Here is a 22,239-nt window from a genome sequence, read left to right as displayed (position 1 = left end):
ACTCCTCCTGTATTCTTCCAAATGAAAACCACAGGGCTTTGTGGGCACCAGGAGTTGAAACCAACTCTACGGCACCCTTTACCTTTTACCACAGGACCAGCTCTGCTCCCCAGGGGAAAGACAGGAAAGCTACAGGTCAAAGTAGACCAGCCTTTACAAAATGTTGTAGCCTCTCTAAACCTTGGAGGATTTGACTATTGCCATCTCTTCAGAAAACCGCAATGGGAACCCTCTTTGCTGAAGCTTCTTGGAAGATATTTATACCCGACCCTTAGAAAATCCTCCCCATGACTAGTTTTAACAGATGAAATTCATCTCTCATTAGCACCAATGGCAAAATGGTCGCAGTTTTCACATGTTTAAAGCACTTCCAAGTCATCCAGTCATTTAGGCCCAGCTTCGTACAACATGGCAAGTTTCTCTTACAGCAAGGGTTCTCAAACTTGGTCCCCCAGATATTGCTGAGCTCCAACTCCCCTTATAATCAGGAGACTCAAGTCTGAGAATCCCGGCATTATGACATATTATTGAAACAGGGCACAGAAGGTTCAATGCAGGCAGAAACACCACATTTTGTTCCATGGTTTTTTTTTCTTTATTATTATTTCTCTCAAACTTATTTAAACAGGAGTGACTGAGTAAAAATGAAGTTTGAGTCCCAATGGCAAGGGAATGATTGGATAAACAGGTCAGGCAAGCAGAACTGTGGCCCTGTTGCCAACCAGTAGAAACCTCAGCGGGAACTGATAAATAGTTTTGACGGAGTCCATTAATATTACATAGGAAGCGCCATCCTCGGTTGGAAAGTGCTTATGTGTACTTCTTGATTTCATCATACAGGACTAGGACAAAAGCACCCCCCATTCCTCTGAGGACATTGGACCAAGCACCCTTGAAGAAGGCCTTGCCCCCCTCGTCACGGGCAATCTTCCGCCAGCAGTCAATGGTCCCCGAGTACATGATGTCCGCTAGAAGAGAAAGAGAGCCAGTCATCATTTCGACAGCCGCCGCAGATTTCCAGAAGCCATACTCTTGTCTCCACCAACTGGCAGCGGTTCGCCGAGGTCTCATGCAAGAGTCTCTCCCAACCCTACTTGGGAGATGCTGCCAGGGATTGAACCGGGAACCTCCTGTAAGCCAAGCAGATGCTCTGCCTCTGAGCTACGGCCCCCAAATCTCAAGGGGACTATCCTGCAGCAGAAAGCACTCGTGTAGTCACCCACCCAAAGGCAAGCTAAGGCAGACTCTCCTTAGCAAAGGGGACAGTTCATGCTCGCTACTGCAAGACCAACTCTTTGCCCCATGGTTAATCTGGAAGGACCAGCCCTTCCCATTCACACGGGCAGGATCCAGGCCAATGTAGTCATGACAAAGCACCATGGAAACAGATGGCACTTGAGTCCCGTCTCTTTCAATGGAACTTAACCTGGACCCTACCCATGTCTTCAGGGAGCACGTGGGGAGGAGCATAGCACCTGCTGGCCACACCCCTCAAACAGCCTCATGTTTTATTAATATAAACAGGGCCCATTCGCACCAATGGGGAACACTGGGCTGAAGGCAGGTGGCCAGCAAGTACACAGCTTCTGGCCACTACTAGGCATAGCCAGTAGTGGGATCCCATTCCTCTCACACAAGGAATGTAGGAAGCTGCCATATACTGAGTCAGACCATTGGTCCATCTAGCTCAGTATTGTCTACACAGACTGGCAGCGGCTTCTCAAAGGTTGTAGGTGGGAGTGTCTCTTAGCCCTATCTTGGAGATGCTGCCAGGGAGGGAACTTGGAACCTTCTGCTCTTCCCAGAGTGGCTCCATCCCTTAAGGGGAATATCTGACAGTGCTCACACTTCTAGTCTCCCATTCATATGCAACCAGGGTGGACCCTGCTTAGCTCAGGGGACAAGTCCTGCTTGCTACCACAAGACCAGCTCTCCTCCGCTAACAAAGCATGTAGGCATCCCTCGCACTCGAACTGGTTAACCAGAATGGGAAGAGGAGAGAGAAATGGTTGGCTAACATAGCTGGAGATCGACTGCCATGCAGAAACAATCAGAACCAAAGACCCAAGGTGGCAGTTTATTTTGGAACTGTGGGCAGCAGCAGACGTGGCGGCTTACAATAACTACGGCTGGGTTGTTTCAAGAACAAAAACGTTTACGTTTTTGTACACAGAACAGTAACTAGTAAGTGTGTTAAGTAAGAGTAGTTTTGTTATTGGGTTCAGCTGGGAACATGCGTTTTTAAAGAAGTATTGATAATTTAGCCCGTTAATTAAAACATGTTGTGCAGGAGCAGATGAGCCAATGCATTGATCTTGCTACTTTTAAGCCACCCAGAGTGTGGAGTTATCAGACTGGAAGGAACAGGACTGGAATGACCTGACATGCATGCACACACCTTAGAGGGAAAACTACTCCCCTCACATGAACGAACCTCCTACAGACAGGGCTAGGACTAAGGAGGAAAGAGTAGACTAAAGAGGTGGCTTAACCCTGCTCCTAGAGATCTGTTCTATTACTTCATCCCTCCAGCTATTGCTGGACTACAATTCCCATCATCCCCAGCCCCAGTGGCCAAGAGTCAGATTATGGGAACTAGTACAATATCTGCAAGAGAGCCAAAGCTGTGCAGACCTATACTAGTGCTTCTACTTATAGCTTTCAATCTGCAACTTTTAAATGTGATTTTGGCCAGGTCTTTTGATTAAGGCTTATTGTTATATATGGTATCTATTTTATCAGTGTTGTGAACTGCCCCAAGCAGTTGTGTACTAGTGAGGTACAAATATTTTGAAATACGATACAGGCAAATACTTCCAGTCCTTGAATCATGGGTTAACCTAGAAGTATGGCTACCAACCACTAAGGCCTCCAATATATAAATTTAACTTGAGTCCTTGGCTGCAGTTTAATTCATGCTTCCCCCATACCAGCTCCTCTGTCTGAAGAAATCGCTCCTTTTCCACACGCTTCATGCCATCAATTTATTTAGACCATATGCTATGAACACTGCTCTCTCCATTTAAAGGAAACCAGGTAAGTGAGAGCATGGACGCCTTTAAATCTTCTCACCAGCTAGGGCCAACTGGATGAATCTAGCTTTCAATTAAGCATGTAGGCATACCTCCATCTATACAGGCCAGTGCTTTCAATGTCATTAAACTCAGGCCTACTCAACTGTGGCCCTCCTACAGATGTTGGCCTACAACTCCCATAATCCCTGGCTATTGGCTACTGTGGCTGGGGATTATGGGAGTTGTAGTCCAAAAACAGCTGGGGGACCTGAGTTGAGCAGGCCTACTGAACAGAGACTTTCATGCCAGGATGCATCCCCCTCTACATCTCCATGAACAATCATGCTTACACCGCAGCCAGAAGCGGACTTCAGGCGGTAAAGAGATCTAGCATCCAGTTTCCCCTGCATCTACCGAGGGGGTTAGATACACACCTCCTTTGCGACCAGACTGCATCATCATACGCCTCCGGACTGTGTCAAATGGGTAGGAGGTCAAGCCAGCAACAGCAGTCACTGTCTGAGCAATCATCCAGCTGATCAAGATGTGGGTATTCTTTGGATCGGGAAGCATCCCTGCAAGGGGGAGAGAAAGCAGCCGTCAAGGCTGTTCTTGCACACCAACAATGCCCAACGTCAGCTGAGAACGCATCAGAGACACTGCAAGACCCCAAGTACTTACCCTTTGCGGTATCGTAGATACCGAAATAAGCAGCTCTGTAGATGATGATGCCCTGGACCGAGACATTGAAGCCTTGGTACAGCCCCCCAATGCCATCCGACTTGAAGATCTTGACCAGGCAGTCTCCAAGCCCTTTGAATTCACGTTCGGCCCCGGCTTTGCCCACGTCAGCTGCCAGACGTGTTCGGGCAAAGTCAAGAGGGTAGACAAAGCACAGAGAGGTCGCACCAGCAGCCCCGCCAGATGCCAAGTTGCCAGCAAAGTAGCGCCAGAACTGGGTTCTTTTGTCGACACCTCCCAGGAAGATCTGCTTGTATTTGTCTTTGAAAGCAAAGTTGAGGGCCTGAGTCGGGAAGTATCGGATCACGTTGGCCAAGTTGCCACGCCAGAACGACACGAAACCTTGCTCCTTGGGGATCCGGACCACACAGTCAATGATACCCTTGTACTGCTTGTCTACTGTGATCTGTTTGCTTGCATGTTGTACCTGTTCAGAAGAAAGAAGCGGAGAATTCAGACCAGGGCCGGACAAATCCCAGGTGCCAAGGAGCCATGGCACCGAGAAATTTAACTGAGGCACCAAGATTAGAATATTCAGAGGCAGGATTGATCTCATTTAAATCATGATTTAAATCACTTCACAGAAGGACTCGATTTTAATTATTTAAGTCACAATTGAAATTACTAGTCAGGAAGGTTCTATTTAATCATTTTCTATAAAAGTACATTCTTGCTGTCTAACCTTAACACATATTTAGGCCCTGCATTTCATTGTCGCACTGTCTGCATTTTGCACATACACCTCTCTTACCCACAAGTACAGGAACTTCAGTCAAATATTCCCAAATGGGCTTTCTTATGGTCTGCTGCCATGATAGGTGTTTCCCTTCTACAATGGAGGATACACTCGGGAAAAGTTTCCTCAGGGCTGCATGCATATGCTCTGCTCACTTTTGCTTTCATTTTCTATTCCCCTCCCCATCCCGTGTGCATTTATATGCAGACTCCAAATCCTCCATTCATTCATTGTCTTTACACTTGGGGGGGGGAGGCTTGATTGTGTGTGTGTGTTTGTTTGTTGCATGTACACTACCTGCAGGATAGGACTGATCAGGTCAGTTATCTCTCATCCCCTTATACTGCTTTTAACATGCTCATATAATAGAATTAGGATCAATATTCATGATGATGAACCTTTGACCTAAGTTCTTTATGAACTCGTTTTTTAAATCAATTAAATTTTTTTTAATCTAATTTTTTAAGGTCGATTTTTTATCAACCCTGTTCAGAGGTAGTATTATTTAATAAAAACTTTGTCACAGGCAGCCCTGTTTCCATCTAAGTATGTTACTTATCAAGGGGATAAGAGAGAAACCCATTTACTCTCGCCCTCAGAGTGTCAGTCACTCTTAACTCTGTCAAGTGTCCACTGTCTGGTTCCTAATTTGGGGGGTGGGCTCCTAGATTTCAAATCCCTGCTGGTGTGTTGCCCAGACGATGGGAAGCACTTCTATCGGGCAGCAGCGATATTGGAAAGTGCTGAAAGGCATCATCAACTCATGCTGTGCAGGAAGAGGCAATGGTCAACCCCTCCTGTATTCTACCAAAGGAAACCACAAGGCTCCGTGGTGGGCGCCAGGAGTCCACACCGACATCACATGTTACCTTTCCCTAGATCCAAAGAAAATTTGTCAAGGCCTGACAGCTACCTTTTCAGCCAGTTCCTCCACTTAGGAAACCTAGGCTTTATGCTCAAAATATGCAGTGAAGCTCTGACTGAATGAGGGGGAATAGAAATGCAGCTGTAACTGCAGTACACACAGACAGAAAGGTTAGATCCATGCAAGGCCTGAGTTGCACTGAGACTGTAATCAAGAGCTGTGGGTGCTATTTTATTTCTAGTCAGGAGAGCTACAAACTTGCCTGTATCCTTAAGATACATGCAAGAGCATCTAAGCGGGAAACTGCAGGTTTGGTTTCCGTTTCCGACTGCCTCGAATGCTCCCTTTAGCTTCCACTAGGCCTGTGCTAAGAGTGCAGAGGTGTGTCTACGTTTGACACAAAGCTCAAGCACGAGAATCATTGCCCTTGGAGCATGGGAGTCAGAGCTGGAAGGAGGCTCTCCAATACACCAGGCCTTCAGAGCAGAGATTAAGAGCCTCCCAGTTTATTAAAGCCAGAGGCAAGCAGAAGGATTGGAGCTATTCCAGCTGAATAGCCAAGAGGGCCTTTTTGGAGACAACAAATACCAGACAAGTCTTCTCAAGAGGAGATCTGTTTCCCCCACAAAACAGCCAGATATCATCGCTGGATTAGAGTCCCATTGCAAGGTGACTGCCCCGTCCACTGACCTTCTGCTACAAGGCCTGCAAAGGGCTCAAGGTGTCCACAGTGCTCTGGTCGGCAGCTATGGATCACAAGGCATGCTCAATCCTAGCCTGCCCGCCCCCTCCCCAAATTGGACAGAGATCCCCTTTTCACATCCACCAGCTTCTGGAGTCGCAACTCCCAACCAGCATTCCAAAAGGGACCAGCTTGGCGCTCTTCTGCTGAGCCCGACTAGAGTTCATCAGCACCTCCTCAACAGGCTGTGACCTTGAGGGCCCTTTCCTTGCTGCCATCCCTTGAAAGGGAGTCCCAGCATGTTTGGATACTGCGAGTGTCCCATAGACAGCCAGCCCATCTGTTGCCTCTTGGGCCCGGCTTGAACTCCCCTGGCCTGGTGCCACAGCAAGACCACCTCCCAGTGGACACTCTCAAGGGGGCAGCCCTCACCGCTTGCCTTGGGTGGTGTGTCCAGCCTCAAGGTCACGCCCGGGGCTTTTGCGGCCCGCTTTCAATCACCCGCCCCAGATGTCTGCCCTCCTACAGACATCTGGAGTGGCCACGCCCGGCCGTTGTCCGGGGTCGCCGGGGGCTTGCACAGAGGGGGGCTCCCAAGGCCCGCGGACTTCTGCCTTTCCAAGGGCTTGGGGGGGGGCTCTCAAGGGCATCTTCCAGCCCAGCGCCATCCCCGAGCTGCTCGGAAGAGGAGGCGGCGACTGACGCCAAGTGGCAGGGTGTCCGCAGCAGGAGGCCCCGGCCGCGCTTCCTGGGAAGGCCGCGATGACGACTCGAGAGAGGCGCCCTTCCTGGCTGGCTCTCCCTCCCCCGCGCTAATCCAGAGCCGGGCAGGGATCTGCATAAGCGGAACTAGTTCTCGCCAGCAGCAGCCCCATAATGGCAAGCGTGTGGCTTCCGCCACCCCGGCCGGCATTTTTAGCAAGAACGGGCCGACTCGGGCTGAGCCCTTCGCTTCCCCAGGCTGCCCATCAGCCGAGGGATGTGGAGGGATGGAGAAAACGCCGATCTTGCCCCAAGCATAAAGCTGAGGCCCGCTAGAGGCGCCGGGGAAGGGCACAGCCCAGCGCCCCGTCCCGTTCAACCGGGGCTCCCCAGGGCCTCAAGGAGAACATCTCCTTGCGCAAGGAGCCCGGGCCAGCGAATTCGGCCTAGAGTTGAAAGCAGGAAGGAGGATGCCGGGGCCCGGATCTCCTTGGGGCGACCTTGGCAAGCGCTCGAGAGGAGCCCGCCCGCGTCTCCTGCGCGCCAGCCTGCGCCACGAGGCCGAGTTTCCGCAGCCAAGGCAGACAAAGGCCAAGAGCCGCCGGATGAGCTCGGCGCGCCTTTACGCACGAAGCGCGCAAAAGCCCACCCAGGCAAGGAGCACGCTTTACCCCCTACTCCAAACAGACGCATTCGTTTTAAGCCCCCCCCCATATCCCCATCACTTGAACCCCCACCTCCCCCCACCCAAAGCCAGCAGGAGGCCCGTTTTTAGGACGCAGCCTCCCCCCCCCCGTGGAAGCGGCCCCGATTTCCCCCACCTGGAGCAGCAGCTTGACTCTCTCGATGGGGGCCACAGCCGTCTTGGAGATCGCGGCTGCCACGCCACCCGCCAGGAAATCTTTCAAGAAGGAAACCGCCGCGTCGGTCATGATGCCGGGGAAGAAGCCGAAGCGCGCAGCAGAGGGGGGAAAAATTAGATCCGAGTGGGGGGAAACCGCGAAAGAGGGGGAAGGAGCGTTATGAGCGAGAACAGACTGCCGGCTCAATGAGACCGAGCAACTGAAATGGCCGGTTTTTATACAGCCTCGACGGCTTGAACGTGAGAACGGCGGGAGGGAGGGGGAACTCGGGCATCTACGCACAGCCGCTTCCTCTCGCCCTGATTGGCTCCAGGCAGGAGGGAGGGACCGGAGGGAGAACCGCAGAACAAGAGGGAGGTGGTGTGCCCCAGCCTCCTCCCGCCCCCCACTTGCCCTCCGTGGCAGCTTGGCTTGTTAGATGGTGGGGCACGGGAGAAGCCAGGGAAGGGAAGCGAAGCGCCGATCCAAAGGGTGCGCCGGAGAGACGGCTCGGTGGGACGCATTTTGCGCAGAAAAGAAAAGAGGAGGCGGGTGGCTGTAACCTTGGGCGCGGTGGCGTGGGGGGGAGCCGAGAGAGAAGGGGCAGGGCTTCGATCGGAGGAGGCTGCGGCGGCGTGGCTCTCACCTGGATGACGCTCAGTGACACAGGCAGGGTGTTCCTAAGGCAACCTCGTAGAGGAACATTCTGGGTGTCCTTAAACGTACTCTCTGGCTGACAGCAGCAGTAGTAGTGTGGAGTCACCTGCCCCCCACCCCCCGCAAGGAGTCTTTGTTTTTCTGGCCAGAATTAAGTTTCTCTTCCCGCAAGATCTTTTGGGGACAGAGACAGAAAATCGAAATGGCACTCCACTCCCACTAAATCAGCACTGTGCCCATTGGTTTTGCCAGTCTCACACTACCATGATCTTGGGCCTTGTTCATTTCCATGGGCCAGGGGACCAACTCTGTGTCCTGTGGGTCAGCCCTGTCTGCTGCTCTTCATGGTGTCCAGAATCTGCTGTCTAAGGAGGCTGCCCCCTCTTGCTTTACGGTAGGACAGCCTTTGTTCTACATATGCAGCCTTTCAGGCTACAAATGCACTTCTCTGCACACTTACCTGGGAGTGAAGCCCTATTAAACTCAGGGGACTTACTTCCAAGTAGGGCATGCATACGCTTGTGTTGTATGAGCATAAGAAGAGATCTGCTGGGTCAGGTCAAGGGCTCATCTAAGTCCAGCATCCTGGACTCTCCCTACAACAGATGCCACCAGAAAGTCCACAAGCCAGGTGTGTGATGGCAACAGGATCACCCCGAGGTTGATATTCCCTCAACCTGGAGATTAGGAACATAGGAAGCTGCCATATAGAGTCAGACCCTTGGTCCATCTAGCTCAGTATTGTCCACACAGACTGGCAGCGGCTTCTCCAAAGCTGCAGGCAGGAGTCTCTCTCAGCCCTGTCTTGGAGATGCTGCCAGGGAGGGAATCTGGGACCATCTGCATGCAAGCAAGTAGATGATGCTCTTCCCAGAGCAGCTCATATCTTACAGTGCTCACATGTAGTCTCCCATTCAAGTGCAAACCAGGGCAGACCCTGCCAAAATAGACATATGGCCCAATCTCCTGTGGTAAGAAAGAAGCTGGTGGGAGAGTCCATGCCAGCAAGAGTGAGATATGCAGGATGGTTGCTCCTTCTGGCCCACTAAGGATGACCAGAGTGCAAAGCTGGGCTCCTGGAACATTCTTCACAGCTATGTAGTACTAGTACAGGGGCCGCCAGCCTTGGGTGCCCAATGTTATTTGGACTACAACTCCCATCATCCCCTTTGGGCAGGATGACTGGGAATAATGGGAATTGTAGTCCAAGAACATCTGGACACCCCAGGTTAAGAACATCAGAACAGCCCTGCTGGATCAGGCCCATCTAGTCCAGCATCCTGTTTCACACAGTGGCCCACCAGATGCCGCTGGTTGAGAACCTCCTGTGTAGAAAAGGAATCTCAGCAGAGGCAGCCTTTCTCACCACTGACACCTGCCCAAATTCCCTCTTCTACACATCTATAGAAAGAATGGAGGGCCATAAGATTCGGCATTCCTATTTTGACTCGCCACACCATATGTTTTCTGGAGAAGATAAGTTTAATATCAAACACATTTTGATGAAATGCGGGGGGGGGGAGGTTGCAAGGATTTTCAGTGCATTTATTGACAGTACTTGGTATGCTCACATGATTAGACGTTTAGGGTCTCTCTTAGGTTTCTCTCTGCATGGAGTCCCTCCGCCATATATTTTGGTTTGGCGTTTACGTGCTGCTTGAGCAAGGGGATGCCATGTAGATTCTTGAGCAAGAGAAGCATCACATTGAGAAGCATCGCACTGGGCAGCCCGCTTGGGTTGTACCCCCTCAATAGGCAGGTGGTGGTGGGGAAACACATAATTAAATGCTTCCCTGCCCAGTCAATTTTGTGCTTGCAGAAAGCTAGCATGCCAAGGAAGATGCTAACCTCGTTTTCACCCTGAGCTACTTTTCTAGATGCAGGGGGTTTGAGGAACCATTGGATAACATCATCCTGCCCCCATCTGCATCCTTAAGGGCTGCACAACTTCGGCCCTCTGCAGATGTTGGACTACAACTCCCATCACGCCTGTCTCTTGGCCACTGCAGCTGGGGATAGAGTTGTGCAGTCGTGCATAAGAGATGCAGCCTAGTTGGTGGGGGAGGGGGTCCTACCATGCAATTCTTCCGCTGATCTAAATCAGCCCTCGAGTTAGAATCAACCTTGTCTCCTCCGAAAGCTGAAGTATGTTCAGACAGATGCCAGCCTTTACCATCAACCTTTAAAAAAAGAAGAAGAAGAAACGGCCAGTTTTCATTCTGGTCGTGTTCTCCGGAATGTACAACGTCAAACACATAATCTCAGTTTTCAGCGGGGGGTGGGTTGATTCTCCTTGGCACGTGCTTGTAGTTTTAAATCTTAGTCTGGGATTTCAGGGCACACCAGAGAATGAACGGTCCTCCATTCCATCATTATGCCTCCTGAAAGACATTTATGCCCGGCCTTGAAGAAAGCTAGCATAAGATGCTAACTTAGTTTTCACCCTGGGCTAGTTTCTAAGGGGAATAGCCTCCAGTGCTCACACATGTAGTCTCCCATTCAAATGCAAACCAGGGTGGACCCTGCTTAGCAAAGGGGACCATTCATGCTTGCTGCCACCAGACCAGCTCTCAACCAGAGAGGTGGCCCATCAAATGGGAGGCCACAACAGATGGCTGTGAAGTGATTTGGCTTGGGCCTGATTTTAGCAAGAACAGGCTCTTAGCCAAACAAAGATGTACATGCAGAGGAACATGCATCTACCATTAACGAAAGTCCAACATCTTCCTTTCTTCACCCCGCTGAGGATAGCTGGCAGGAAACCTTAATGTCCATTTTGCAATGCAGTCTTCCGCAATTACTTTTCAGATAACGCTTCCTGGTGCTCAGAAGTTTCTTCTTCCAAGGAGTTTGAATTCCTGCAGCTCTTGTGGTTGTAAACTCTGGTCCACGCCTGGAGTTAGCTTGTAGCTCAAAGGGGAATCAATGTAACCATTTCGATACAGGCAGACCCGTTTGCAAAACTCAAAGGTGCTGAACATGACTCCAAAGTAAGGGACAATCTGTTCAAAACAAAATCCAAAACCCAAAATTATTCATATATGAAATTCTCTGGTCCTCCAAGCTTTAAGGCTAAGAACTTTTAGGGTGCTGGCATATTAAAAGTGGGGCTACAACCTTTAATCTGTAGATCAGTCAACTAAAAGTTTAGTTGATTGATTGGTGGGGGCCACTTAGATTGCTAACCTATGCATATTTCCAACACACTTTCCTTGGAGTAAGTCTCACAGAACACAGTGGGACCTCTGAGTAAATAAGTACAGGATTGCACTGTGGATCAGTAAGGACCACATTTAACTAGTGGGGAGATGAGTTAAGAGTCTCTCTCTCTCCTGGAGCAGCCACCAGATATGTTGGTGACAACCGCAGGCAAACCTCTCCGGATGATCTCAAGGGGCGATGGGGATCACAGTGAAGAAGACTTTCTCTTAAATATTACAGTCTGTCCATACCCTGAGTAAGTTAGCCGTGAGTCCACTCCAAAGGGCAAGGGCTCCGTTAGTCTTCACTGTCTGCTTAAAACAGTCTATCATGCCAGCAAAACTGATGTCGACTCCTCCGCCCTGCGGGAGGCAAGGACTCTGAGCCTGCTCCGGAGAGAACACAGAAAAGTCTTAAAGCAGTAGAATCCATTCCATTTAACACAGAGAGAATCTGTTTTCCTTGGCTTTACCTGTGCTCATTTTAAAAGTGAACCTGCATACAGGCTTTTCAAATGCAGGGTACAGACAGGAAGTGTTCTGTACCTGCATTCAGCATAACGTGTGAATGACTGAACCAGTGAATAGATCTGTACTTGGATACACTGTACACTCATCGTACGAGTGTTGAACATAACATGGGAATGGGCCTATTAGCACAGCAATGGCACACTCACCTGAGCCACTGTTGATTGGCATGCTAAGCAAAAATGCCAGGGGGGCAGTAGCAAGAGCCCTTCAGACATGAACAGGTAGGTATTACACAGCAACGGTTTCCCCCATGGCTTGTATAAATCATCCCTCAAATAGCTTCTCGGAGGCGATAAGCCTGAAGTGATCCCTTCTGTCAGACGGAGGTTGCAGAAGAGATGTGTGAAATGCTTCTGGTATAATATTTCAAGCTTCTGGCATCTCCAGCTTGTTTGCTGAAAGACAGAATGCCAGGAGCGCAATCCTGTGAAAGGAAAGCCCTTCTCTGTAGATCCGACAACCAGCCGAAGGATTTTCAGTTGATCAGTCATCTTGTCTTTTCATCCACGGATTGAACTTATCCCCTGCTAACTGAGCAGAGAGGCACCTTTTTAACATGGTGATTCTCTTTATTGAGCAGGGGGAGAGCAACTGGCCCTATCCATCCCCAGCACAGCATCCCTCCAGTGGCTGTTGCTGGTATCTATCTTAGGTTTCTTTTTTTAGATTGGGAGCCCTTTGGGGACAGGGAGCCATCTTTATTTATTTATATCTATGTCAACCGCTATAGGAACTTTTGCTGAAAAGTGGTATATAAATATCTGTCGTATGGGTCTGCAGTTGGCACCGGCTTGTCTGGTGGCTACTCAGGGGTGGACCTTCTCTGCTGCTGCCCCAAAACGTTGGAATGTGCTCCCTGCTGAGTAAGAGGCTCCCCAGCTGATCTCCCCAGGGGACTTCAACTCCCATAATCCGACAACTTTTTAAAAAGTCTCTAAAGACACATTTATTCACGCAAAGCTTTTTAACTAGAATTGTGGTTCTCAATTGTTTTCATGTTTGCTTTAGTCTGTTTTATGTATCATAAACTGCTCAGAGGACTATATTTGGGACGGCATACAAATAAAAACAAACAAACAAACAAAAATAAAACACAGTTGCCTACCACCACAGTCCTGTGCATGCAGTATAAAAAAGTGGCATGCTCAGGGGCGGCCCTTGTATGAGACGAGGTGAAGCAGCCACCTCTGGCAGCAAATTATTGGGATACCACTTTGGGGGGAAAAGAGAAAGTGGGAGGAGAGTGTGCACAAGGGAAAGGTGACGTTGGACGGCTGTCTCAGGTATGCAGAGATCCTGAGCTGCCACTGGGGGCGCTGTACTCACCTACAGTGTCCCCAAAAGCATGCTCCAAAGCCCCGCCTCACTGTGCTCAGAAGCTCCGCCCACCCACTGGCCACGGTTATCTGCAAAGACAAACTCGGGGGGTTCCAGTTACGGAAAGCATCTGTCCACAAGTGCAGATTTTGTCTTCGCAGACAGATGCGATACTGTGGACAGTGTGTGTGTGTGGGGGGGTGGAGCTTCTGAGCACATCAGCGCGGCAGAGGTTTAGAGCACGCTCCCATCTGCATGGGGGCAGGGCTACAGAGCACTCTCTCAGGGATGCTGCACTTGCAGTTTCCTTCGATTTTATAACTTCTGAGGAAGGCCCATACCTACAATATAAGTGCTTTTCGAAGTACTGCAGGGAGCTTACAAGATTTAGCCTGCTTTTCCTTGGTCCATCTCATAAACGCCACCATAAAGCTGGAAAAAGGGAAGAAGATGTTCCAGCATCTCACCACCACCATCCTGGTTCCCCTTTTCTGCATTTCCCACCCCCAATCCTACAATATCTCTTTTGAGATGGGGATACGGTACACAGTATTCCAAATATGGCTGGACTGCAGATGTGGTGTAGTGGTTAGAGTGTGGGACTAGGACCAGGGAGACCAGAATTCAAATCCTCATTCAGCCATGAAACTCACCAAGTGACTCTGATCGAGTCACTTCTCTCTCAGCCTAACCTGCCTCACAGGGTTGTTGGGAGGATAGACATAAGCATGTACACTGTTCTGGGTTTCTTAGAGGCAGAGCGGGATATAAATGTATAAATAAATAAAAATACTGGATTTCTTAGATGTTCAGTTCCTTTTCCTAACAATCCCTAGCATGGATCTCTGGCATCTTTCCTAGTTAGGCAGCACCTGTACACCACCTTTTCTGTAAGCTGGGGGTTCTCAAACTTGGGTCCCCAGATGCTGCTGGACTACAACTCCCATCATCCCCTGCCACAATGACCAAAGGCAGGGGATTATGGGAGTTGTAGTCCAACATCACCTGGGGACACAATTTGAGAACGCCCTCTGTAAGCCATCAAACTGGGTTCTCAATCAAAGCCTACCATCAACATATACATTTTAGCAAGCCGTTTCAGGGCAAAAGAATTAGCTCATTCAGAGCTCTTTGAAATTATTTTTTCAACTAAAAAGGCTGGAACTGGAGAACGTCCAGCCTTGCTAAGAAGGGATTAGGAAAAGTAGTAACACGGTAGATCCGAAGGAGTTCATTTCACTTAATCTGAGATCTAAAATAAGAACACAGAATCCGTGGATGGCTAGGTTAGCAAAGGGACACTTGCGAATCCCCTGGGCGGAAGGGAAGGGAAAGCAAATCCTGCAGCCTTCAAGCAAAGTGCCGGTGAAATGCTGGGAATTCAGAGTTTCACTCTTACTCTTATCCAGAGGAAGGTGCCAGCAGGGATACTGACCCAGCTCTGCCTCGAGAGAAAAGTTTTAGAATTGGGATTTCTGTACTAGGACTCTCTGCTGGTGGAACGTTCAGAGTGGAATCACAGCTTGTTTAAAAATACATTCCACGGTTGGTGGTGGTTCTTAAGCATTGCTTTGACGGGTCAGACCAAGGTCTAAGGATGCCAGGTCTCAGGGGCTGACTGAAAGTTCTGCCCTCCTCCTCAGCGTGTCCAGGGGAAGGAGCGGGAGGCTGTCAGTCAGGGGATCTCCAGCTTGGGTCCCGAGATGTTGTTGGACTACAAATCCCATCACCCCCAGCCACAATGGCCAGTAGCTTGTGTGTTTCTGCTGAAGCTCAGTTTACACATTGGCAAAAGGAAATCTGCCCCACTCCACTGCTTTCTGCTAACCCGTAGGGTTCCATGCCAAAACATGCATACTATACCTTTCATTTCGCTAACATGCCCATCAGGAGCACAGGGAAAAGAGGGAGACAAAGGGATAAAATTAGGGTGGATGACATGGAGGTCTTAATAAAACTAATGCTTCTAATTTCTAAGAGGTATTTAGCATAACATAGCTGCAGTTAAAAGGGTTAAGAGGAGACTCGTGCACTGAGGCGAAAAGAACACAGGAATATTGGGGAGCAGGGCTGCAGAAATCCACTAGTCTACTAGTCTGTGACGAGTGAAAAATGATGCCTGACGAGTGAAAAGAGTCCTGGTGAGCAATGTACCAACATCGCTTGAAGAGTAAAATAAAATCTGGCTGATAAACTGAGCCAACATTTCTTTACCCCTGCTGGGGAGGACCACGGCTGAAATAATACATTTCACCTAGATAGCTTTGGAAGAACTTTTTAAAAAAACATTCTTTTTAAAGAAAATTACAGCACATGCTGCCCAGCTGAGGCCCGATCTGGTGCTCAGCCCTGGCTCAAATTAAGCTCTGAGGCTGGAGTGAGAGGCCAGGAAAGACAGGAAGGTTCTTCAGGGAGCTTTCAAGCTGAAATGCATTTAGCCGAGGAAACCACACACCCTAGTGGCTGAGAAGGACCTAACTCTTATCCTCCGTCAGCAGTAAGGGCTGAACTTAGGAAGCTGACGTGGAATCCTCAAACCTGCGTTTGGCTCACAACACAACTGGGAGGGGAAGCAAGACTGGCCCCGCCCACGGCATTGGCTACACCCCCTGCATCAGACATCTGGTACAGGGGGGCGTGGCTACTGCCCAGAAGAGGGTCCATTCAGAACCTCTCCCATCCTCCCAAGTCAGCGCTTTATTGAAATGCTGACTGGCATGCTGGACTTCAGTGAAACGCTGTGTGGGGTGCTCAGCCGGCAAGTTCTTCATTCACCAGCTGGGTGTGGGAGGGGGCAAGGGGGCACCCTAGCCAAGGGCAAAGAGGTGCCTTGGCATCTGCCCCCCCAGACCTCGGTGGCCGAGGGACGTTCGTCTCCCACTTCCTCCATTGTCCCCACGCCTGACTGTACCTGTGTTCATTAAGCGAACCTGGATGCAGGCCGTTCAAATGCATGGTATGGAGAGGAAGTGGACTTCTGTACCTGCGTTCAACATTACATGTGAATGACGTCCCTGTGTACACTGTACACTCGTTGAACGTAACGTGCGAATGGGCCTTTGCTGGGGTTGGGGGAGCGACCGCCTAGGAAGAATCAGTGGGGCAGGGGAGGGGTTTAGCTCCACTCTTCTTGCCAAAGCTCCTCTGCACATGCCATAGGAACATAGGAAACTGCCATATACTGAGTCAGACCATTGGTCGATCTAGCTCAGTATTGTCTTCACAGACGGTTTAATTTAGTTAATTTTATTATGTTTATTGTATCTTGTATCTATGTTATTGCTGTGAGCCGCTCCAAGCAGTAGTGCACTGGAGGGGCAGGGTATAAATATTTTAAATAAATAAATAATACATAAAGTAAGAATAAGCAAAAATAAAGCTTTATTATTTCTATTTTCATTGTCCTTTTTGCTAGAATTTTTGTTTGTTTGGTAATGCTCTGGGGCCTTTTAAGCTTGACATAGCTTAGGGTCTCGGCATGTCACAACCCGGCCTCGAGAAAGCTGCAGTTATTCCTGAAAGATATGTTGGATAGCCCTTTTGGTAAAGGTGCCATAGATCAAGTCTGGGTTCATACCACTCTCCTGCCTGTAAGACACAGCCCTGCCCACTTTGCGCCTTGATATGAATTTGTGTCTACTCTGTCAAGTAGGCAACAGAAGAAATGTTCAGGCCTGCGTTCATGCTATAGCCTACTTTGTGGGCCCTCCATCCCGAGGTACCACAAAGCCCAGCTGCCTATGCACGTGTACTGCTGCCTGACCACCCCTGCTTGAAAAGATACGAGTGAACACAGCCCAAAACGGCATACCTGCATTTTCCTCTTGACAGTTTCGAAGGGGAACGAAACGGTCTGTGCGACGCCAGCCGCCAGACAGCCGTTGATGAAATTCTGTAATGGCGTGAAGCGGAGGCTGGGTTCACCCCAGATTTTATCCAGATGGGTGTAAACAAGAAACGAGCCAAGGGAAAATGGGATGGCACCTGTCAAGAAAGGCAAACAAAAGAACGTGCTCCGTAAATCTGGTGACACCTATTCATAACCCACTATGGAATTCTCTGCCACGGGAAGCAGTGATGGCCACTAGGCTGGGTGGCTTTAAAGGGGCTTAGACAAATTCATGGAGGACAAGTCTATCAATGGCTACTAGTCGTAGGGCTATAGGCCACCTCCAGCCTCAAAGGCAAGATGCCTCTTGATGTTGCAGGGGATGTTGCAGGGGAGCAACAGCAAGAGAGAAGGCATGCCTTCACCCCTTGCCTGTGGGCTTCTCAGAGGCATCTGGTGGGTCACTGTGTGAAACAGGATGCTGGACTGGATGGGCCTCCTTGGGCCTGATCCAGCAGGGCTTTTACGAACGGCTATGCTGGGCCAGAACTATGGCCCATCTGGTTCGGCACTGCACCTGCCAACACTGACCAATCAGACACTTCAGATAAATTGGCAAGCTGAGCATGATGGGAATATCTCCCTCCAGCAGTTAACCCTAGGCATTCGGTATCTAAAAAAATATAATGTCTCCGGAACAGAGGTTGTCCAAACATGGTCGATCCAATCAGCATGGGGCTATTCTGCTTGTCCAACCCTGAAGATACATACCATCCTTAGCTTGAGTTTATCTTTGTTAATGGCCAAACATGAAGCATTTTTATTGAGATAGAACCTGATGCTGTGAATAGTGAGTGTATCCCAGGAAACAGAAATAAATAAATAAGTGTTGGATTTTGAGTCGGAAACTTGGTTACGTAGCCCTACTCAACTATGGACCCGTTGGATGTAGCCATGCCAACGTGGATGGCTTTAAAGGAGGTTTGGACAAGTAAGGCAGCCCAGAGATAGATACCTAATACTGACAATGAAACACCACGGTAAAGTGCAAGAACTCCTTCCTGATGATAAATCATATACAAAGCATGAAGTATCCCTTTGTAGGAAGGCTCCAGCCGGTTCTGCACGATGAGTCGTGTCTTGATGACCTCTGTTGGGTATGTGGCCACAGCTGCCACCATGCCTGCCAGGCTCCCGGCCATGATGGAGCTCCACTGGGAGATGTGGCCCACGTCATCCACAAACAGCAGGACAAACCTAAGGCAAGGCAAACCACACTTAACATTTTCATCAGAGGCAAGTTCTCAGACTACTGTTAGCAACTTGATTATGGTTCCTTTTTTGCCTTGAGGCTCACTCTGCTAACTGAGCAGAGAGACACCTTTTCAAGTGGTGACTCTCTTCTATTTAGCAGGGGGTAAGCAACTGGCCCTGTCCATCCCCAGCACAGCATCCCTTCAGTGGCTGTTGCTGCCGGTGTCTCTTTTTAAGATTGTGAGCCCTTCAGGGGCAGAGAACACCTCTGTATTATTTATTTATTTTTCTATGCAAACCCACTTTGATAACTTTTGTTGAAAAGAGGGATATACATATTCTTAGAAGTAGCAATAGTAGTATACCGTAAGTCTACTTCACTCCACGAACCATTATATTAAAAACAACCACCTTGGTTTGAACATCAAACCTAAGTTTAAAATTAAAAATCATAGATTTATTTATCAAATTTGTAGACCACCCCAAACTTTAGGTGGTTTACAACCACCTAAAACGGATTAGAAATGAAGACCGTAAAACAATTTAAAAAGCACAGTCCAGTTAAAAAACAAGTATTTAGGGGCTTTTAATACAGATTTAATCAAGCTATGCAGCAGAATTAAATTTTTAAAAATGAATATAAATAATTAGTACAATTAGCAAATAACCAATGGAGGGATGCTGGGGGGATGCTGTGGGGTTGAATAGGGACAGCTATCCTCCCCCTGTTACTGTACATAAAAGATAGCCAGTGTTCCCTCTAACAGGGATTCCCAGATGTTGTGGACTACAACTCCCAGAATCTCCAAGCAAAAGCCATTGCAGCTGGGGATTCTGGGAGTTGTAGTCCACAACATCTGGGAATCCCTGTTAGAGGGCACACTGAAGACAGCTTGTTCAAAAGGTGTATCTTGTCTCAGTTAACAGTGGTCAGATGCATGAAGAGAAACCCCAGAGAGATAAAGAAACAAAACTGAAAACAGTGGAATCAAATGCAAGAGGAAGTGTGAAAGGCACCGTCTCATGATAAGCTTAAACATATGCAGGATAAGCATGGCGACAGTTCACAACTGCTAATAAACAACTCCTAGCAATGTTAAGTTCATCCAGGCTGGGATGTGATCGACACACTTGGATGAAATTATCTGTTGTAAATGGCCATGATGCTTATCTTGCACATTTTTTAAACTTGTCATGAGACTAAGCCTTACATACTTCCTCCTGCAGTTGTCTCTGCTGTTTCCAATTTTGTTTATCCATGTGTACATACGAAGCTGCCATATACTGAGTCAGACAGACCCTTGGTCCATCTCGCTCTTTTGTCTACACAAGACTGGCAGCAGCTTCTCCAAGGTTGCAGGCAGGAGTTTCTCTCAGCCCTATCTGGACATGCCAGGGAGGGCACTTGGGATCTTCTGCATGCAAGCAGGCAGATGCTCCTCCCAGAGCAGCTCCATCTCCTCAAGCAAAGGGAACAAGCCATGCTTGCTACCAGAAGACCAGTTCTCCTATGTGTATACACACATACAGGTAAAGTGTGTCGTCAAGTCAATTTCAACTCCTGGCGCCCACAGAGCCCTGTGGTTGTCTTTGGTAGAATCCAGGAGGGATTGACCATTGCTTCCTCCCACACAGTATGAGATGATGCCTATCAGCATCTTCCTATATCGCTGCTGCCCAATATACCAATTGGGTTGTCCCAGGCCTTGGGTAAGGAAAAGTTCCTGGGTTTTATTTATTTGTTGTCAGATTTGTATCCCGCCTTTCCGTTTCTATTTCAAAAGACACCAAACCCAAGGCGCTTTACAGTACCTTTCAAACCCTACAAATATATCATCACACTCTTCTTAAATCTCAGTATTAGAAATAGCACCGGTCCCTTCAAAACAGATGCCCGGGGAAACCAGGCCACCCAACGCCATCCTGGCCGCGTACCTCCCGCTGCCCGGGCCCGGCTTGGCTCCGGTTTCAAAGGGCAGGTTTATTTTTGCCACTCTGACTCTCCTTCGAGGCGGCCGCCCGCCCGCCCGCCCCGGAGCCCTCCCGCGGCTTACCTGCGGTGGGCGGCGAGCTGCAGGGCGCTGTAGGGGAAGAGGCGCAGGCAGGCGGTGAGGTTGCCCTTCCAGAGGGCCCCGATGCCCTCGGCCCGGCACAGGCTGCGCCCCGCCCGCCAGAGCCCGCGCCCGGCGGCGTGCCGAGAGCCGACTTGAGACAGCACGGTGAGCGCTTCCAGGGGCGCCGTCACGCTGAGGCTCGTCGTGCCGGCCAGCCCGGCGCAGCCGAGCCGCTGCAGCGCCGTGAGCCGGCTGTCCCGCTTCCAGGTCGCCATGCCTCCTCCGGCCCTCCGACGGCTGCACCATGCCCGCCGCGGGGCCGGGCAACCACCGCGAGTGAGTGAGCGAGCGAGGCGCGCGGCGCTGCCTCCACCCGGCGGTCCAGCCTCTGCGCTCACCGCGGCGGCGTCGTCAGCCGTCGGAGGCGGTGCCAGTCGGGTCGGAGAGAGCGGGAGGCGGCGGGAGGGAGGCGAGAAAGCGCCCCGGCGGAGGCCGAGGGAGGCGCTCCTGACGGCCTTACCCGTGGGCCGACGCCGGATTGCGCACGGCTGGAGAGGGCGCGTTCAAGCGCCCCTCGAAGACTTGGAATGGAAGCTGATGGGCTCCTCCCTGCTGCTGGCACCGATGAGCCGGCGCGCCTGCTTCTGGGCTCTAGGAGATAGGATGGGGTGTGGGACGCCTCTCTTGCGGGAGAGTCCTGCATTAGTTCCCTATATTTGCTTCCTGCTCCCATTCCAAGTGCTGGCTCTCTCCTTTCAAGCCCTTCTTCAGGGCTTAGCGCCTGCTTATCTTCAGGACCGCCTCTCCTGGCCAGGTCTGTCCCGTGTGAGATCTGGTCAGGTGGCCCTTCTTTCGGTCCCTGGTCTCGGAGAGGTCCATGGTACTAGGGCCCGTGGAGGGGCTTTCTCTGTTGCTGTCCCTCCACTCTGGAACGCTCCCCCCACGCCCAGATTCGGTCTGCCTCCTCCCTTTCAGCCTTGAAAACCTTGTTGAAGACGCGTCTTTTCCGCCAGGCGTTTGCCCTTTACATCTCGGATGCTGTTCTCGCCTTGTCCCTGAGTTTGTGGACTGGGCGATATATTCAGTCTCTTAATAAATAAAATAAAATAAATATGAGGCCAACGGGGACAGGCGACTAGGGAAGATATGACCGTGGCACGGAGGTTGCCACCCACCCTTCTTTGGGCAGGGCTCCTCTGTCTTTACTAGCTGCAGAATGCCAGGGCAAAATGAAGCGGGGGTGGGGGGAGAGGATGCATTTTCCAGTATGGAAGTGCAATGAGGATAATAAAAATACTATACTGCTTCTACTGCATTAAGGTTTCACTCAACAACCTATCGTGTATGTATCTTGGTGAATATTATATAAGTATACATATAATAGATCCAGCCAGATCTATGTGAAGCAATTTACATCTCTAAAATGCTCTGCTATGATTGACAGTGCTTTCGAATATTTACATTGCTTCACTTCACATCTTATACACACACTGCCACTCAGCTACATCTGTGATGGATTGAATGAAGCACTATTCTTCGGAGGAAGTATGCAGCCAGATACAAGGAGATGCTGGGCAATAACCACCACTTTCATATCCTGCTTGTGAACTTCTCCAAAAAGGCCTCTGGCGGCCTCTGTTGCGTCAGTTGCTACCATAGATGGAAAAGGCTGCAGAGGCTGAGAGGAAAGGTGCTGCAAACAGGAGATCAGGAGGGACTGGCAGGACCAAAGATTGCATATTTGAAATTGCAGGGGTTTACTGAAGCAGGGACTTCAGCAATAAAATACTTCTACCTCTCCTGTACTAGCTACAA

The 22,239-nt window shown here is 49.8% G+C and overlaps 2 protein-coding genes across 4 annotated transcripts; both read right to left on the bottom strand.

Annotated features, from left to right (window-relative positions):
* Positions 1-571: 571 nt before the first annotated feature.
* Positions 572-7,802, bottom strand: SLC25A5 (solute carrier family 25 member 5). Its single transcript, XM_053274319.1, has 4 exons — positions 7,562-7,802; positions 3,696-4,182; positions 3,449-3,589; positions 572-968 (listed from the first exon to the last, which is right to left on the bottom strand). The coding sequence occupies exons 1-4, from the start codon at positions 7,670-7,672 to the stop codon at positions 811-813; spliced, it is 897 nt and encodes a 298-aa protein (XP_053130294.1). The 5' UTR covers positions 7,673-7,802; the 3' UTR covers positions 572-810.
* Positions 7,803-9,702: 1,900 nt separating this feature from the next.
* Positions 9,703-21,599, bottom strand: SLC25A43 (solute carrier family 25 member 43). 3 transcript variants are annotated; one of them, XR_008311697.1, is made up of 7 exons: positions 20,425-21,599; positions 18,132-18,373; positions 17,099-17,271; positions 12,117-12,365; positions 11,692-11,826; positions 10,943-11,241; positions 9,703-10,419 (listed from the first exon to the last, which is right to left on the bottom strand). XR_008311697.1 is itself a non-coding variant. In XM_053274399.1 (6 exons), the coding sequence occupies exons 1-6, from the start codon at positions 20,697-20,699 to the stop codon at positions 11,065-11,067; spliced, it is 1,251 nt and encodes a 416-aa protein (XP_053130374.1). In that variant the 5' UTR covers positions 20,700-21,599; the 3' UTR covers positions 9,703-11,064. The 3 variants fall into 3 exon arrangements, 2 of the variants coding, with proteins under 2 accessions (XP_053130374.1, XP_053130375.1); XM_053274399.1 differs by having other exon boundaries at positions 9,703-11,241; XM_053274400.1 differs by lacking the exon at positions 12,117-12,365 and having other exon boundaries at positions 9,703-11,241; positions 20,425-21,588.
* Between the last annotated feature and the right edge of the window lie 640 nt (positions 21,600-22,239).

The sequence above is a fragment of the Hemicordylus capensis genome, chromosome 11 (assembly GCF_027244095.1).
Source record: "Hemicordylus capensis ecotype Gifberg chromosome 11, rHemCap1.1.pri, whole genome shotgun sequence".
Classification (NCBI taxonomy): domain Eukaryota; kingdom Metazoa; phylum Chordata; class Lepidosauria; order Squamata; family Cordylidae; genus Hemicordylus; species Hemicordylus capensis.
Note: the sequence above shows the minus strand (reverse complement) of the source record. Positions and strands in the feature narration are given on the sequence as shown.

Bases quoted from the DNA above. Each gene is read 5' to 3' on its own strand.
- SLC25A43 (XM_053274399.1), bottom strand. From the start codon at position 20,699: ATGGCGACCTGGAAGCGGGACAGCCGGCTCACGGCGCTGCAGCGGCTC. The intron at 11,827-12,116 runs GTGAGTGTGCCA...TCTCCGGAGCAG, and splicing joins GCCAATCAACAGTGGCTCAG to GCTCAGAGTCCTTGCCTCCC. The intron at 11,242-11,691 runs GTATGGACAGAC...TGTTTTGAACAG, and splicing joins TCACGGCTAACTTACTCAGG to ATTGTCCCTTACTTTGGAGT.
- SLC25A5 (XM_053274319.1), bottom strand. From the start codon at position 7,672: ATGACCGACGCGGCGGTTTCCTTCTTGAAAGATTTCCTGGCGGGTGGC. The intron at 4,183-7,561 runs GTGGGGGAAATC...TCTTCTGAACAG, and splicing joins GAGTCAAGCTGCTGCTCCAG to GTACAACATGCAAGCAAACA. The intron at 3,590-3,695 runs GTAAGTACTTGG...TCCCCCTTGCAG, and splicing joins TATCTACGATACCGCAAAGG to GGATGCTTCCCGATCCAAAG.